Source organism: Erpetoichthys calabaricus, chromosome 9 (assembly GCF_900747795.2).
Source record: "Erpetoichthys calabaricus chromosome 9, fErpCal1.3, whole genome shotgun sequence".
NCBI classification, from domain to species: Eukaryota; Metazoa; Chordata; class Cladistia; order Polypteriformes; family Polypteridae; genus Erpetoichthys; species Erpetoichthys calabaricus.
In genome coordinates, this window is record NC_041402.2 from 135,440,004 (window position 1) to 135,455,076 (window position 15,073).

The 15,073-nt window shown below is 38.1% G+C and overlaps 1 protein-coding gene across 1 annotated transcript in view; it reads right to left on the bottom strand.

Moving 5' to 3' along the window:
- The window catches only part of ubac1 (UBA domain containing 1), a 62,070-nt gene that overhangs the window by 13,187 nt on the left and 33,810 nt on the right, over positions 1-15,073 (bottom strand). Inside the window, exons 7-8 of the mRNA XM_028810198.2 lie at positions 5,856-6,093; positions 4,072-4,158 (exon numbers count right to left, since the gene is read on the bottom strand). Coding sequence (XP_028666031.1) covers positions 4,072-4,158; positions 5,856-6,093 — 325 coding nt within the window. The remainder of the gene's footprint in view (positions 1-4,071; positions 4,159-5,855; positions 6,094-15,073) is intronic.

Consider the following 15,073-nt stretch of genomic DNA (forward strand, 5'->3'; position numbering starts at 1 on the left):
TGAACACATTCGAGAATACAACTCTTCTCTAGAGTTTGCTTCCATGGCTGCACAGATAACTCAACCTCCTGGCCACGGACCAAACTGTTTTAAAATACATAGGCAAATTTATCACCAAATCTCTCCACTATACGCTAACACTTCTATCTCTTCAGGATATGGAGTTGTATGTTTTTGGCACAGCGCAAGCTATTGAAGTACGATTACAAAATAAAGCAAACTCTGTAAAGCAAACTCTGCATGCAGCAAAAATGTACTTCTCCAGCTAGATTCCATGCTCAGAACCATCAACCCCTTCGCTAAATCATACAAACACATGCATGAAATCGCTCAGTCCAATCCAACAGCATCTGTACGAATGGTTTTCAAGGAAAACCCTAGGCAGGATTTACGATGATACAATGCCCCGACATGTCACAGCGATGTTGCAGCGATTTTCGTTGGAGAAGATGGCGAAACGCCTGCCAAAAGGGACATTTGCATCTATCCCATAGGCAACTCCTGTAAACAGATTTCCACGCTCAATATGAATTGCGATCCTATGGTTTACCCACTTTTATTCCCTTACGGAGACACTGGCTGGCACAAAGATTTACAACATGTTCCCGATAAAAGAACCGCCAAGCGAATAAGGCTTAATCAATGCCAATTTTATGAGTACAGATTAGCAATGAGGAATACATTTAGTATTTTGCACTCCAGCGGCAAACTATTCCAACAGTATGTCGTAGATGCGTATGTTAAAACAGAGTGTGCGCGTCTCAACTATCTCAGATTACATCAACAAGATCTGAGCGTGGAACTATCAGATGCACTGCAAGCAAACACGGAAAATAATAACGTACGTGTAGGCAAAATGATCATATTACCATCCACAATTCCAGGACGTCCAAGATACATGCAACAAAACTATCAGGATGCCATGGCCATAGTACGTAAATTCGGAAAGCCTGACTTATTTATCACTTTCACATGTAATCCTGCTTGGCCGGAAATTCTACATGCACACTGCGTCTTTCAAGAAGTATTTATTTCTTCTTGATTTCTGAATTCCTTTCTCACAGTTTTCCGTTCCTATTCTTACACCGCCGTATGCTACGGCGGGCGTCGGCTAGTACTATAAATAAGTCCAAATAAATTTGTATCTTTGGAGAAAAAAATGTTTCTTGATGTTGCTTTCAGCGTCTATTAACTGTTATCAATGGCCATTTCCTGTTTTAATGGGGTACAGATATGAGGTAACAGACAGGTAAAATCCTTTTGTCATCCAATAACAGGGGTAAAACTGCATACATTGGGGACTGGCTACATAAAAGTAGGAATTCAATTGAAATTATCCGTAAGCACAATCGAGGCCATTATAAATGTGTTTGAAAAGTATGGACCTATAGAAAATTTGCCAGGATGGGGACGAATCTGCATATTACTCCCACAAACAGTGAGAAGGATGCAAAGTTTAGTTGAATCTTGGCGACTGACTCTTTCAAAGTCAACTGTAAGACAACTCCTCCATGACCAGAAGCTTTATGGACGAGGGGCATGAAAGAGGACTCTCCTGAGTCCAAGACACAAATCCCAGCATTTCAACTTTGCCAAGCAACATTGGAGATACAACCGAAATCATGTGTTGTGGTCAAATGAGACTAAAATTGAGCTTTTCGACCACGCACACCATCACCCTGTTTGGCGAAAAAAAGGAATTGCATACAAAGCAGGGCATCTCATACCCACAGTAATATATAGTGGTGGCTCTTCGATGCTTTGGGGCTGTTTTTCTGCCTGTAGTACGGGGCCTCTTAATAAGGTCAGTGGCATAATGAATTCCATCTGATACCAGAACATTTTAGCCGAAGATCTGGTTGCTTCTGTGAGAAGGCTGAAACTGGCTGGGTATTCCAACAAGACAATGATCCAAACTGCACATCAAAATAAACAAAGAACTGGTTGCAGAAACACAGGATCAAGGTTTTGTAATGACCCTCTGAGTCTCCAGATTGAACTCAATAGAAGAGAGCAGTTCATAAGAAAAACCCAAGAATCTCCATAAGTTGGAAATGTTCTGCATGGAAGAGTGGTCCAAGATCCCGCTACAAGTGTTCTCTGGCATTGTTAAACGCTACAGAAAAAGGCTTGAGTGCTGTCATTCTCACCAGGGGTGGCTCCACCAAATACTGACATCTGGGGGTGCCAATATTTTTGGAATCTGCCTTAGTATGAAAATTTATGTTACTAAAGGAAAACTTTATTTTGCTCTAAAAGTCTGACAATAAAAGCGTGAGGCTTACCCAGTTCTTTAAGCACAAAATATCACTCACTGCATTGTTCCTTTTATATATTAATTTTTACAATTTTTCATGAAGGGTGCCAATATTTCTGGAGTTGACTGCAGTGATAGTTAATGAATCACCATTAAACAGTATGAGGAGGAGGATCTGCATTTATAAAACGGTGAAATATACAAACTCCCTTAGAAAATCCTTCTTATCCACCTTTACAGGTGACTAGAGATGAAGTTGTACTGAGGATGAGCGTGGGATGTACAGGCCCATCTAAAGTTTGCCAGTGAACATTTGATCCTGTACATGTGACTTCTTGAGCAGGGGAACCTTGTGGGAACTGCAAAATTTCAATCCATTACAGCATAGTGTTTTACCAATGCTGATCTTGGTGACAGGGGTTCCAACTGCCTTAAGGTCATTAACATGTTCCTCCTGTGTAGTTTTGGGCTGATCCCTCACCTTTCTCATGATCATCCTCACCCCATGAGGCAAGATTTTGCATGGAGCTCCAGACCGAAGGCGATAGATGTTCATTTTATATTTCTTCCATTTCTGAATAATTGCACCAACAGTTTTCACCTTCTCACCAAGCTTCTTGCTGATGGTCTTGTAGCCCATTCTGGCCTTGTGCAGGTCTACAATCTTGTCCCTGATGTCCTCTGATAGTTCTTTGGTCTTCCCCATGATGGTGGTGAAGAGGCTGGAATGGAAGAAACTGATTCTGTGGACAGATGTGCTTTATACACATAGTGAGTTGAGATCAGGAGTACATGTAATTGACTGAATAATTGATTCATTGTAATCGCCAGTCTGTGAGAACCAGAATTCTGGCTGGGTTGTAAGGGATCAAATACTTATTTCACTCAGTGATATGGAAATCAATTTATAACTTTTATGTAATGTGTTTTTTCTGGATTTTTGGTTGATATTCTGTCTCTCTCCATTAACATGAAAGTACCATAAAAATTATAGACTTTTAATTTCTTTGTAAGTGAGCAAACGTACAAATTCAGCAGGGGATCAAATAATTATTTCCCCCACTGTAAACCTTTATTACCATGTTTTTTTTTTAATACTGCTATTAATATCACTCAATACTCTAAAGTACAAATAATCATAGAACGGCCAAGGTTTTGTATATTTCTGTAAATATTCCCACATCTAAATACAAAGAAACTCATCCTTTCAATTAAATGTCCAAAAATATTACAAAGAGGGTTAAGAATAAAGACAACTGAATAAATCACAAATACAAACACCTACTGTGTATAGTATTTACAGTGAGTGGTGAATATCTGCAGTGTAAAAAAGTCAAAAGTTGACAGAAAGATGGTTTTATTGAACTGGCAGTAAAATTATGCTAAATCAGACTAAAGTGAGAAGGAGTTAAAACCATACTTCAACCCTAAGCCAGAGAATAACACTGCATGAATATTTATTATCATTTTTACATCTAAATACTGCTACATGACATCTATGTCTGGATGTGCACAACTATGCTGTAGGCTTGTTAAATAAGTACCAAAGAAACAAACGCAGCTCTGCCAATTAAATCAACACTAGATCCTTGAGTGACCAGTAATGAAAAGACCCAGGTACAACACAATCAAAAAAAAAATCACCAAGTGGGCCCTACCCTCCTAAAGGGATACATACCACCAACAGAAATGCCAAACAAGGGCTACGTAAGGAAAATGGTTAAAAACTGCTGGATTATAAGAGAACAGCTTTATTCCAAGCAGTATTGCCTAAACAAACAAAATGGTAATGCACAAACCAAATACTGACTTACTGCTGCGTCTTGCTGGTTGTTATTAACACGTAAGGCATCAATCACTTCTTTTTCATCAAACCCCATCTCCATGAGTGCAATCACTGCCTAAAAAGATAAAGGATAAAAGAAAAATGCATATTTGAAAAGTACAAGATAAAAATAGGATTTCATATAATCTGTTCAAAATTGGAAACCAAATAAGAATAAAAGTTTATAAGAATGATTTTCTGATACAAGCTGCATATAAAGGCCAACCGGCTTTGTCTAATTTGGACTGACAGTTTATTTCATGATAAACATCAAACCACAATCCACTCAATAAGTGGTAACATATACAGTGATCCCTCGCTATATTCGGCTTCGCCTTTCGCGGCTTCACTCTATCGCGGATTTTATATGTAAGCATATTTAAATATATATCACGGATTTTTTGCTGGTTCGCGGATTTCTGCGGACAATGGGTCTTTTAATTTCTGGTACATGCTTCCTCAGTTGGTTTGCCCAGTTGATTTCATACAAGGGACGCTATTGGCAGATGGCTGAGAAGCTACCCAACTTACTTTTCTCTGTCTCTCTTGCTCTGACTTTCTCTGATCCTGACGTAGGGGGTGTGAGCAGGGGGGCTGTTTGCACACCTAGACGATACGGACGCTCGTCTAAAAATGCTGAAAGATTATCTTCACGTTGGCTACCTTCTGTGCAGCTGCTTCGTGAAGCAACATGCTGCACAGTGCTTCGCATACTTAAAAGCTCGAAGGGCACGTATTGATTTTTTTTATCTGTCTCTCTCTCTCTGCTCCTGACGGAGGGGGTGTGAGCTGCCACCTTCAACAGCTTTGTGCCGCGGTGCTTCGCATACTTAAAAGTCAAACAGCCCTATTGATTTGTTTGCTCCTTTGAAGAGGAAGATATGTTTGCATTCTTTTAATTGTGAGACTGAACTGTCATCTCTGTCTTGTCATGGAGCACAGTTTAAACTTTTGAAAAAGAGACAAATGTTTGTTTGCAGTATTTGAATAACGTTCCTGTCTCTCTACAACCTCCTGTGTTTCTGCGCAAATTTGTGACCCAAGCATGACAATATAAAAATAACCATATAAACATATGGTTTCTACTTCGCGGATTTTCTTATTTCGCGGGTGGCTCTGGAACGCAACCCCCGCGATGCAGGAGGGATTACTGTATTTTACATATGTAAAGTTTATTAAACTTAGTTCCTAACTGACACTGTAAACTAAGTTACAAATGCTTTTGGATTTTTTAAGAAAGTACTTAAAATCCCTGCATTTTACTTCTTACACTGTTTGCGTATAACAGGAACCTTTTCCTTACATATTAATTAAACAAACTCAAAACTCTGCTGCATTACACCAGTATTTACTTAGCATACTGTAATATAGTGGCTAGTTTTGCTCTCAGCCTAGCAACAACTGACCTGTATGTGGAAATCTGAACATGACCTGTCCCCTCCTTCAGTGTAGCCTTGAAAAGGATCTCCTAACACACCACAGATGTCTTTTTGATTCAGAGGAGAAAAAAAAACAGCATTCCACTGGCATCTCAAACTCCTCAACAAACAGGGTTTTTCATCCTCCTAGAACCCCAGCCCTTTACAATTTTTAATCTTTTTTATTTATAATCTGTTGTAAGTAAACAATTTTTAAGACACTGTAATAGTGTACTGTACTTCTAACACACATGTTAAACATATAAAACATTCTGTACAATAAATAGTTTGCAGGACCTTAAATAATGATAAGGCTCAACTCAGATGAGTTAATGTATTTCCATTAAAGACCTACTCTGGAATCAGGCCTGAATTCACGTTTCCTTCGTATCCTTTTGAAGATATCTGTGAGCTCATCTTGCTTGGAGTCTTCTGCATTAGTGTCAGCATTTGCCCTTGAGGAGGATACTGTTGAAGATGATGGTGCTGCAGCTGCTGTTCCTCCAGCTGCACCCTGACCTGGAAGAGGAGTATCTGCTGTTGGATCCTCAGCATGTTCTATAAGCCACTCCATAGCCTGTGTTACTGACATTCTGTAACAAAACAAAAAAATGGAATTGAGTTATAAGAAGTAGGATGTCTGACCATACTTTTCATTGGGCCATAACAACATGAACTAAATAATCAACAATAAATATAAATATTTTCTGTAGCAGACAAAATCCACTGGTCACTTGTATTTCATTGCATTTGCATCATATATATATGTTAAAAGTGTCATTGCAAACACAACTGATGTAGACACTAGTGAGTTTTAAAACTTAACATGCCTATCTAAATCTAGCTGTTCATCTTTCCATAACTATGTTTCCATATATGAATGTGCATGATTAATGCATTAAAATGAAAACACATTAAATCAAATTATTAAACAACGCTGAAGAAAACAATTGCATACTGCAACTCTCAGCCACACTTTTTGTCACATAACACCAAAGTCATTCGTAAATGCATTATTTTTGCTGTTAAAAACATTTCCACTACAGCTTTCACAACATTGCAAGTATCAACAAACAACTGATGAGCGCTAAAACATAACTAAAAAAGAAGCATTGATTTGTGTAAAATTTTAAACATCATACACTTCAAAGCATTAAAACATTTTTGCATAAAATCTTTTAGATGGAAATATGACTGTTGACACAGCTCCTCCCTTGGATTTCATTCTTCTCATACTTTTTTTTTTTTTTTTTTTTTTAAGTGAACTCTGGTGTTGCAAATGCATGTGTGCTCCCTTTTGAGACTTTTTTCCTACAGTAAAAAGCAATTTATGATCCAAATACTGTAATCAAATAATATATTTTTACATTGTGCCTTTTCCATCATACACTATACCGAAGTGTTTCAGTAAGAAAGTAAAACAAATGTAATACAATATAGTACAAACAGATAGCTAGTGAATTCATCAACCTTAATAAAAGTACAAGTGTCTGTCTATCTGTGTGTCAGTCCTCTTGCTATGGTTTAAACAGGAAAAAAAAAAACAAGAAAAGCATGTAGAAGAAAATACCAAAAAAATGGTCTAAAGTTTTTTTAAAAAAATTGTTCTAATCGGCCTATTCTGTCGTCTGACATTATAGCCAAATCCTAGTACCGACTTTCTTGCAACCGTTCGGGCCATGTGAACAAGGTTTATAGCTGTAATGCTAATGACTAATAACTTTATGTGTTGAGCAATAGAAATCAAAGTCCTGACATAAGCCGGCCAGAGTCACTAAAACAGGCCATTGTGGTAGGGAACACTGCCACATTTTATCAGCAAAACACTTCGACTATAACAGTTGTCAATTTGATGATAAGTGCCAACAGGAAACAGAAAACTGAACTTCTCTGTCCAAACAAAAAAAGGTCACCGCAGGGGAAAGGGATTTAGTGTTTTCACACATGTGCACATGGGAAGCAGCTAAAGGGCCTGAATGAGATTAATTCCATGCCAGTCCAGGGGGTGGCAGAGTGCATCAACTCTTTCTCTCACTTCTCTGCAGACCAGTTACAGGAAATCCTGCCTGGACCCGATGACATCACTTCCGGGTCCAACATCAATGACGCCATTTCCGGTCCCGGGTCCAATGATCTCCTTTAAAGCCACCATCTTTGTGCTATCGAGTCAGTTCTTTTTTTTTTTAATATTTTTATTTTATTAATTTTCATTGTAATCATTCCATACAAACAGATCAATTTATAACCCAACAAATTTGAAAACAAATCAAACCCCACCCCTGAGAAGAAGAGCTTAGCTAAAGGAAAATTTCTTTAAGCTTTTTAATAAGGCAACATTAGACAAAAGAAGGGGAAAAGTAAATATCTATATAAATAAGAGATGGAGAGGGGAGTTAAATGCAATAATAGTTAATTCTCTTATTGATTAAATCCTGCCAAGTTTTGAAAAAATTTTGTACAGATCCTCTAACTGAAAATTTGATTTTTTCCAATTTCAAATAATATAAAACATCGGTTTCCCACTGACTTATAAGAGGAGAATTAGGATTCTTCCAATTTAACAAAATAAGTCTGCGTGCCAAGAGTGTAGTGAATGCAATCACCGTTTGCTTGTCCTTCTCCACTTCAAGTCCATCTGGAAGGACACCAAACACAGCTGTTAGTGGGTTAGGAGGGATTGTGATACTAAGGCTGTCTGAGAGGCACTTAAAAATTTTTGTCCAAAATGATGTTAGTTTGGTGCAGGCCCAGAACATGTGACCCAGTGAGGCAGGAGCTTGGTTGCAGCGCTCGCAGGTCGGATCCTGGCCTGGAAACATTTTGGACAGTTTTAAGCGAGACAGATGTGCTCGATATATAATTTTTAGTTGAATAATTCTATGCTTTGCGCATATAGAACTCGAGTGAATTCTCTGCTTTGCTACCTTCCACTCCTTTTCTGATATATTGATTAAGAGATCTTCTTCCCAATGTCCTCTTGGATCTTTGAAAGGTAGGGACTCTAATAAGATTTTATATATTGCGGAAATAGTGTTTGTTTCCTCGGAATTGAGCAGTATTTTTTCCAGCATTGTGGAGGGTGCAAGGTGGGGGAAATCGGGCAATTTCTGTTTAACAAAATTTCTAATTTGAAGATAGTAAAAGAAATGTGTAGCTGGGAGGTTAAATTTTGAACGTAATTGTTCAAAAGATGTAAATATGTTGTCTATATAAAGATCTCTGAGCATTTTAATCCCAAAACTTTTCCAGGTATTAAAAACTGGATATACTTGCGAAGGTTGAAAGAGGTGGTTCCCTTGCAGAGGTGCCACTGATAAAAGATTTTCCATCTTAAAATGCTTCCTAATTTGGTTCCATATTCTGAGTGAGTAAAGCACAATTGGGTTATTAGTATATTTGCGATAACTTTCATTTATTGGAGAGCAGAGCAGGGAATATAAAGAAGTACTACAGGATTTTACTTCTATTGCAGACCAAGCCTGTGTATGTGCATTTATTTGTGTCCAGGTTTTTATGGCTTGTATGTTTGCTGCCCAGTAATAAAACTGAAAATTAGGTAAAGCCATGCCACCTTCTGCCTGAGGTCTTTGTAGGGTCGCTCTTCGGATACGTGGGTGTTTTGAGTTCCAAATGAATGAGGTTATTATTGAATCTAACTGTTTAAAAAAACGATTTATTGATATATATTGAAATGTTTTGAAATAAAAAGAGAAGTTTAGGAAGGATATTCATCTTAACAATGTTAATTCTTCCGGCTAGAGTGAGATGAAGGGTTGACCATCTATGCAAGTCTTGCTTAATTTTTTCCATACAGACGCCAAAATTTTGTTGATAAAGAGCTTTATGTTTACTTGTGATATTTACCCCAAGGTATTTAAACTGATCTGCTATGGTAAAAGGTAGGGTGTCTAATTTAATATTATATGCTTGTGAGTTCACTGGAAAGAGTATACTTTTATTCAGATTAATTCTAAGACCAGATATCTTTTGAAATTCTGTTAGTGCTGTTAAAACAGCAGGGACAGTGTTTTCTGGGTCCGATATATATAAGACCATATCATCTGCATATAGAGAAATTTTCTGTTCCAGTCCTTCTCTGACAATCCCCTTTATCTGATAAGAATTTCGGCAGTGAACCGCCAGTGGTTCAATAGCGATTGCAAACAACAGTGGCGACAAGGGACATCCTTGTCTGGTACCACGTTCTAGTTTAAAGTAGTCTGAGCAAATTTTATTAATACAAACTGAAGCTTCTGGACTGGTATACAGTAGTTTAATCCAAGCACAAATATTCGGGCCAAACCCAAATTTCTCCAATGCAGTGAAAAGGTAATTCCATTCGATCATGTCAAATGCCTTTTCTGCGTCTAATGATAGTAATATCTCTGGGGTGTTTGATTTTGCTGGTGAATATATAACATTAAACAAGCGTCGGAGATTTGAAGATAGATGTCAGCCTTTAATAAATCCAGTTTGATCTTGTGATATTACCGAGGGCAGTACTTTCTCCATCCTTCTAGCTAGGATTTTTGAGAGTATCTTAACATCATTATTCAGGAGTGAAATTGGTCTATATGATGCACATTGTAACAAGTCCTTATTTTGTTTAGGAAAGACGGTGATTAATGCTTGTCGAAATGTTTGAGGTAGTATTTGGTGGTCTTTAGCTTCTGTAAATGTTACCAATAAGAGTGGAGCTAGCTGAGTGGAGAATTTCTTATAAAACTCTACGGGGTAACCATCAGGGCCTGATGATTTCCCGCTTTGTAGTGACTTTATAGCGTCTAGTAATTCTGTTAGCGTTAGAGGTTTATCCAGTTCCTCAGCACTTAAAGCATCTATTTGTGGTATTTGTGAATTATCCAGAAATGCATTAGATTGCGTGTTGTCTTCTTTGGGCTCAGTGGAATATAAAGACTTATAGTAATCTCTAAATGTGTGCATTATTTTATTATGGTCGATGATTTCTTCTCCATTCTTGTTGGTGATTACTGGTATTGCATTGTGAACTTCTTGTTTATGAATTTGTTGAGCTAAAAGCTTATTAGCTTTTTCTCCGTGTTCATAGTAATGCTGTCTAGACTTATAAATAAGTTGTTCAGTTTCTTTAGTTGTTAAGATGTTAAGTTCTGTATGCAGGGCCTGCCTTTTCCTGTGAAGAGCTTCACTTGGACGCCTGGCTTGTTCTTCATCTATTCTAGTAATTTCATTTCTTAGCTCTGACACTTTCTTGGTTTCTAATTTATTTCTATGGGAAAGATATGAAATAATCTGGCCTCTTAAGAAGGCCTTTAGAGTTTCCCAGAGTGTTCCTGCAGAAACCTCTGTGGACGTGTTTGTCTCTAGGAAGAAGCTGATTTGTTTGGATATAAATTCTGTGCAGTTCTCGTCTGCCAATAAAAGAGGGTTAAGATGCCATCTGCGAGGTGAGTACGAGGGGCTTATTGATTTTAGCTCCAAGACTAGAGGGGCATGGTCACAGATAACAATTGTGTCATATTTGCATGATTTAATTGTAGGCAGGAAATTATTATCTATAAAAAAAATAATCAATTCTTGAGTAGCTATAATGCACTGGTGAGTAGAACGAATATGTTCTTGAGTTTGGGTTAAGAAACCTCCAGGGGTCTGATAAGTTGTGATCATTTAAAAACTGTGTAATTATCTTTGCAGTATTAGATGTCGTCCCCCCTGTCACAGGAGTCCTATCTAAGAGTGGATTTAAAACACAATTAAAGTCCCCAGCCATTATAATTTTATGAGTGTTCACATTGGGAATGGATGCAAATAGATTTTGCATGAATTCCTTATCATCAACATTGGGTGCATAAACATTTATCAAAATCATTTTACTGTTATATAAGTTGCCCATGACCATCACATATCTCCCTTCAGGGTCCGACACTACCTCTGATGCTACAAATGGAACTGTTCTATGTATGAGAATTCCCACCCCTCTAGTTTTCTTTATAAAGCTAGAATGGAACATTTGGCCAGTCCAGTCTTTTTGTAATCTGAACTGATCCTTGGTTAGTAAGTGGGTCTCCTGTAGAAATACTATTTTAGCGTTTAAGCCTGTTAGGTGAGAGCATACTTTCTTTCTCTTTAATTCGTGATTCAGGCCTTTAACATTCCAGCTCACAAAGTTAACTGTCCCATCATGGAGACATTGATTCTGAGTTTTTAATGTCATTTTATAGTTTTAATTGGTAATATGGCAGTTTTAATCTTAGTTTCAAGATTCCCCATGAGTTGTTGCATGTTAGCCTGTTGTTGCATTGATATTTATAATTATAAGGATTATAAGAATAGATTAGATATAACCTGCTCTCCTTCTCTCCCCCCTTTATCCCCCCACCCCCCCATTTTGCCTCCCCACATGAGGCTAGACCCCCACTTCGCGATGTTCCAGTCCTCTGACATACGAAGAGACAGAGCACGTCCAAAACAAAACAAACCCCACCCTGCAGCGGCGTTACAGAATTAAAACAGAGATATCTTTTTCAGTTAAATCCTTAATACTATCTGCCGAAAATGTTCTCATTAACAATATTTAAGCTTGAAATAATCTTCAGCGCTTTTAAGTTAAGATATTAAGATTAAAAAAAAAAAAAAAAAAAACAACCCCTGGGAGTGATTTTAAAAACTAGTCTAGGATAAACCTGGTAATTCATACTGTAATAGTATAATGGTAATTGTATAAATAGTAGAACAAGCATTAAACCAAGGGTATGAAGTTAAACAGTCTACTTTAAGGTATAGTAAAATAAAAAAAATAAATAAATAAAAAAAAAAAAAAATTAAAAAATAAAAAAAATAAAAAAATAAATAAATAAAACAAATTCTACTTTAATCACTTCCACATTTTCACACTCACGTCTATAACTCTATAACTCTGATTAAAACATAAACATATAACATATAAAGTCCAGATAAAAACAAAAAAAAAAAAAGAAAATAACAGATGTATAATTATAATACCAGTCTCTTTAAACATGGATCCAGCGATCAGATCATAGGTCTTTCCCGTGCCTTGATAGAATACGGCTCTTTAATTTTAATTAACTTTCAAAAAAGTGTCGGAAACAGCTTCTTTAATTCTTTTTCAGCTTCTTCTTTGCTGAAGAAAATATAATGTCGATCTTGAACTTCCACTTTCAGTTTGGCAGGATACAAGAGGCTGTATTTGATATCGGCTTCCCGTAGCATCCTTTTAATGTCGTTGTAGGATCTGCGTTTTGCAGCTGTTGATGGTGAGAAGTCGGGAAAAATACGAATAAGATTATTTTTGAATATAATCTCTTGCTTGTGTCTGAGAAGTGCCATCACATCAAGCTTACATCTTAGTCGTTCGAAGCGGACAATAAAAGACCTAGGTTTAAAGGCGCTTGGTATCTTTGTGCGATAAGCCGTGGCTATCTCATTGTCGAGTTTAAAGTCATCTCCAATTATTTTAGACAGTAATTCTACTGCAAATTTCACTGGGCTTGAGCTTTCTCGTTTCTCAGGTATACCCTCAATTCTTATATTATTTCTTCTGCACCCATCCTCCAGGGCTGCAAGTCTGTCTCCAAGTTTTTTGTATTCCGAGTTCGCAGCTGTGGCTTTTTCATCGGCGTTAGATGCCATTTGTTCCGCTGTTTCCACTCGAGCCGTGAGTCCCTGCTTAACGTCTTCCAGCTGATCTGAAACGTCATTAATATGATCATCAAGCCTTTTCAGTTTGGAGTTAGTTTCTTCAATGTGTTCCACTAATTTCTCCAACATGCCTTTAAAGTTCACGTCGAAACGTTTAAGTAGACGCGTTTCCTTATCTTTGTTATCCTTCTTGAGCTCAGTGGCCACCTTCTTAAGATCATTTGTGTTATCTTTCTTAAGCTCCTTCATGGCCGTAACCATGGCAGTGGCCAGTGTAGCGATCATCTCTTTCTGTGTAGCGATCCGTGTAGCGATCATCTCTTTCAGTTCGGACAGTTCGCTTCTGCTTTCGTGCTCCGCAAGTGAAAATGCAGCTCCTGTTACAGGCTCGCGATGAGTAGATGAGAGCACGTCCTGCAGAGCCCTTTCTAGTCTCGAATGATCCTCAGAAATCGGCGATCCCCTCGCGACCTGTATCACTTGCGCCTTCGCTCCCATTTTCACTCTCGACTGGAGACGATACAATGGAGCGGGGTCCCAGGAATTCTGCGCACTCTTCTGCCTGTTCCAGGTCAGTCTCCGTGATGCCATACCTTACACTTGCACTCAGGCCGGAAGTCTGTCCGGACTTTGATGTAGCTTTAAGTTTCTTTTCCGGTTCTTTCTGACTTTTCTTCTTGTTACTCATGCTTGTATATTGTAGTGGAAGTTGCTTGGTCGGGTTAAATACAAGATACCTCTAAATAATATGAAATACGTGGGAAAATAAAGCCGCTGCTAGCGGAGCTCTGCTTCAGACATCCATCTCCTATAAACGGACGAAACCAACCTCTAAACGGACGAAACCAACCAGTCAGTTCTGTTTTGGAATCCAGTCTGTTCACATCTGTAAATTATTAATATCCATTTTTGCAGCCAGGAACAATACACGATACAAACTTTTTGTGGCTCTTTTTGTCTTGTTCATGACAGTGTATATTATTATACCAGACCAAATGGACAATCCATGACTCTTGTATCAAATAAAAACATGGGGTCTATGTTAATTTTACTTGGACAGGTAGCACAGCTTATATATCCATCCATTATCCAACCCGCTACAGTGATCCCTCGCTATATCGCGCTTCGTCTTTCGCGGCTTCACTCCATCGCGGATTTTAAATGTAAGCATATGTGAATATATATCGCGGATTTTTCACTGCTTCGCGGATGTCTGCGGTCTACAGTACGTGTGCTTCCTCAGTTGATTTGCCCATTTGAATTCAAACAAGGGACACATTTGAATTCAAACAAGGGACGCTATTGGCGGATGGCTGAGAAGCTACCCAATCAGAGCACGCGGCTAAGTTCCTGTGTGCTGCTGATTGGCTCAGCAACGGAATGCTGCATTAACCAGGAAGTCTAATCTCACTCATTCAGAATTAATGCACGTTACTGCTAATGCTTCAGGATTGCAGAAAAGGTAAAAGTTTTGGATATGGGTAGGGAACAGCTACACCGCTGCAGGACATTATTACAGCATCAATGAGTCCATGATTCTTTTTATTTAAAAAGGAGGAAAAGCATATAAGATCTACGGCCACAGTGTCCTTTAATCAGGGCGTAAAACGAGTTGCAAGTGGACGTGATAAGGCAGTAGTATGGATGGAATCTGCTTTAGGGATTTGGATTGAAGAGTGATGGAAGAAGAACAACGGCGGTGCTAAACAGTCGCCTAAAGAGGCTCCTTTAGAAGAGCTGTAACGCTATCCTTTGTTGTGCAGTAAAATTAAACTCATCGTTATCGGACAAGTTGTCGTGTCATTGTTGGTGAGTAACCATAATTAATTATTTACGTACAGTACTTATTACATGTACATAGTTTAGTGTCGCTGTACACACATTTTACTGTATACAATTTTTCTTGTATTATACGTATTTATTGCTGGTGGCCTG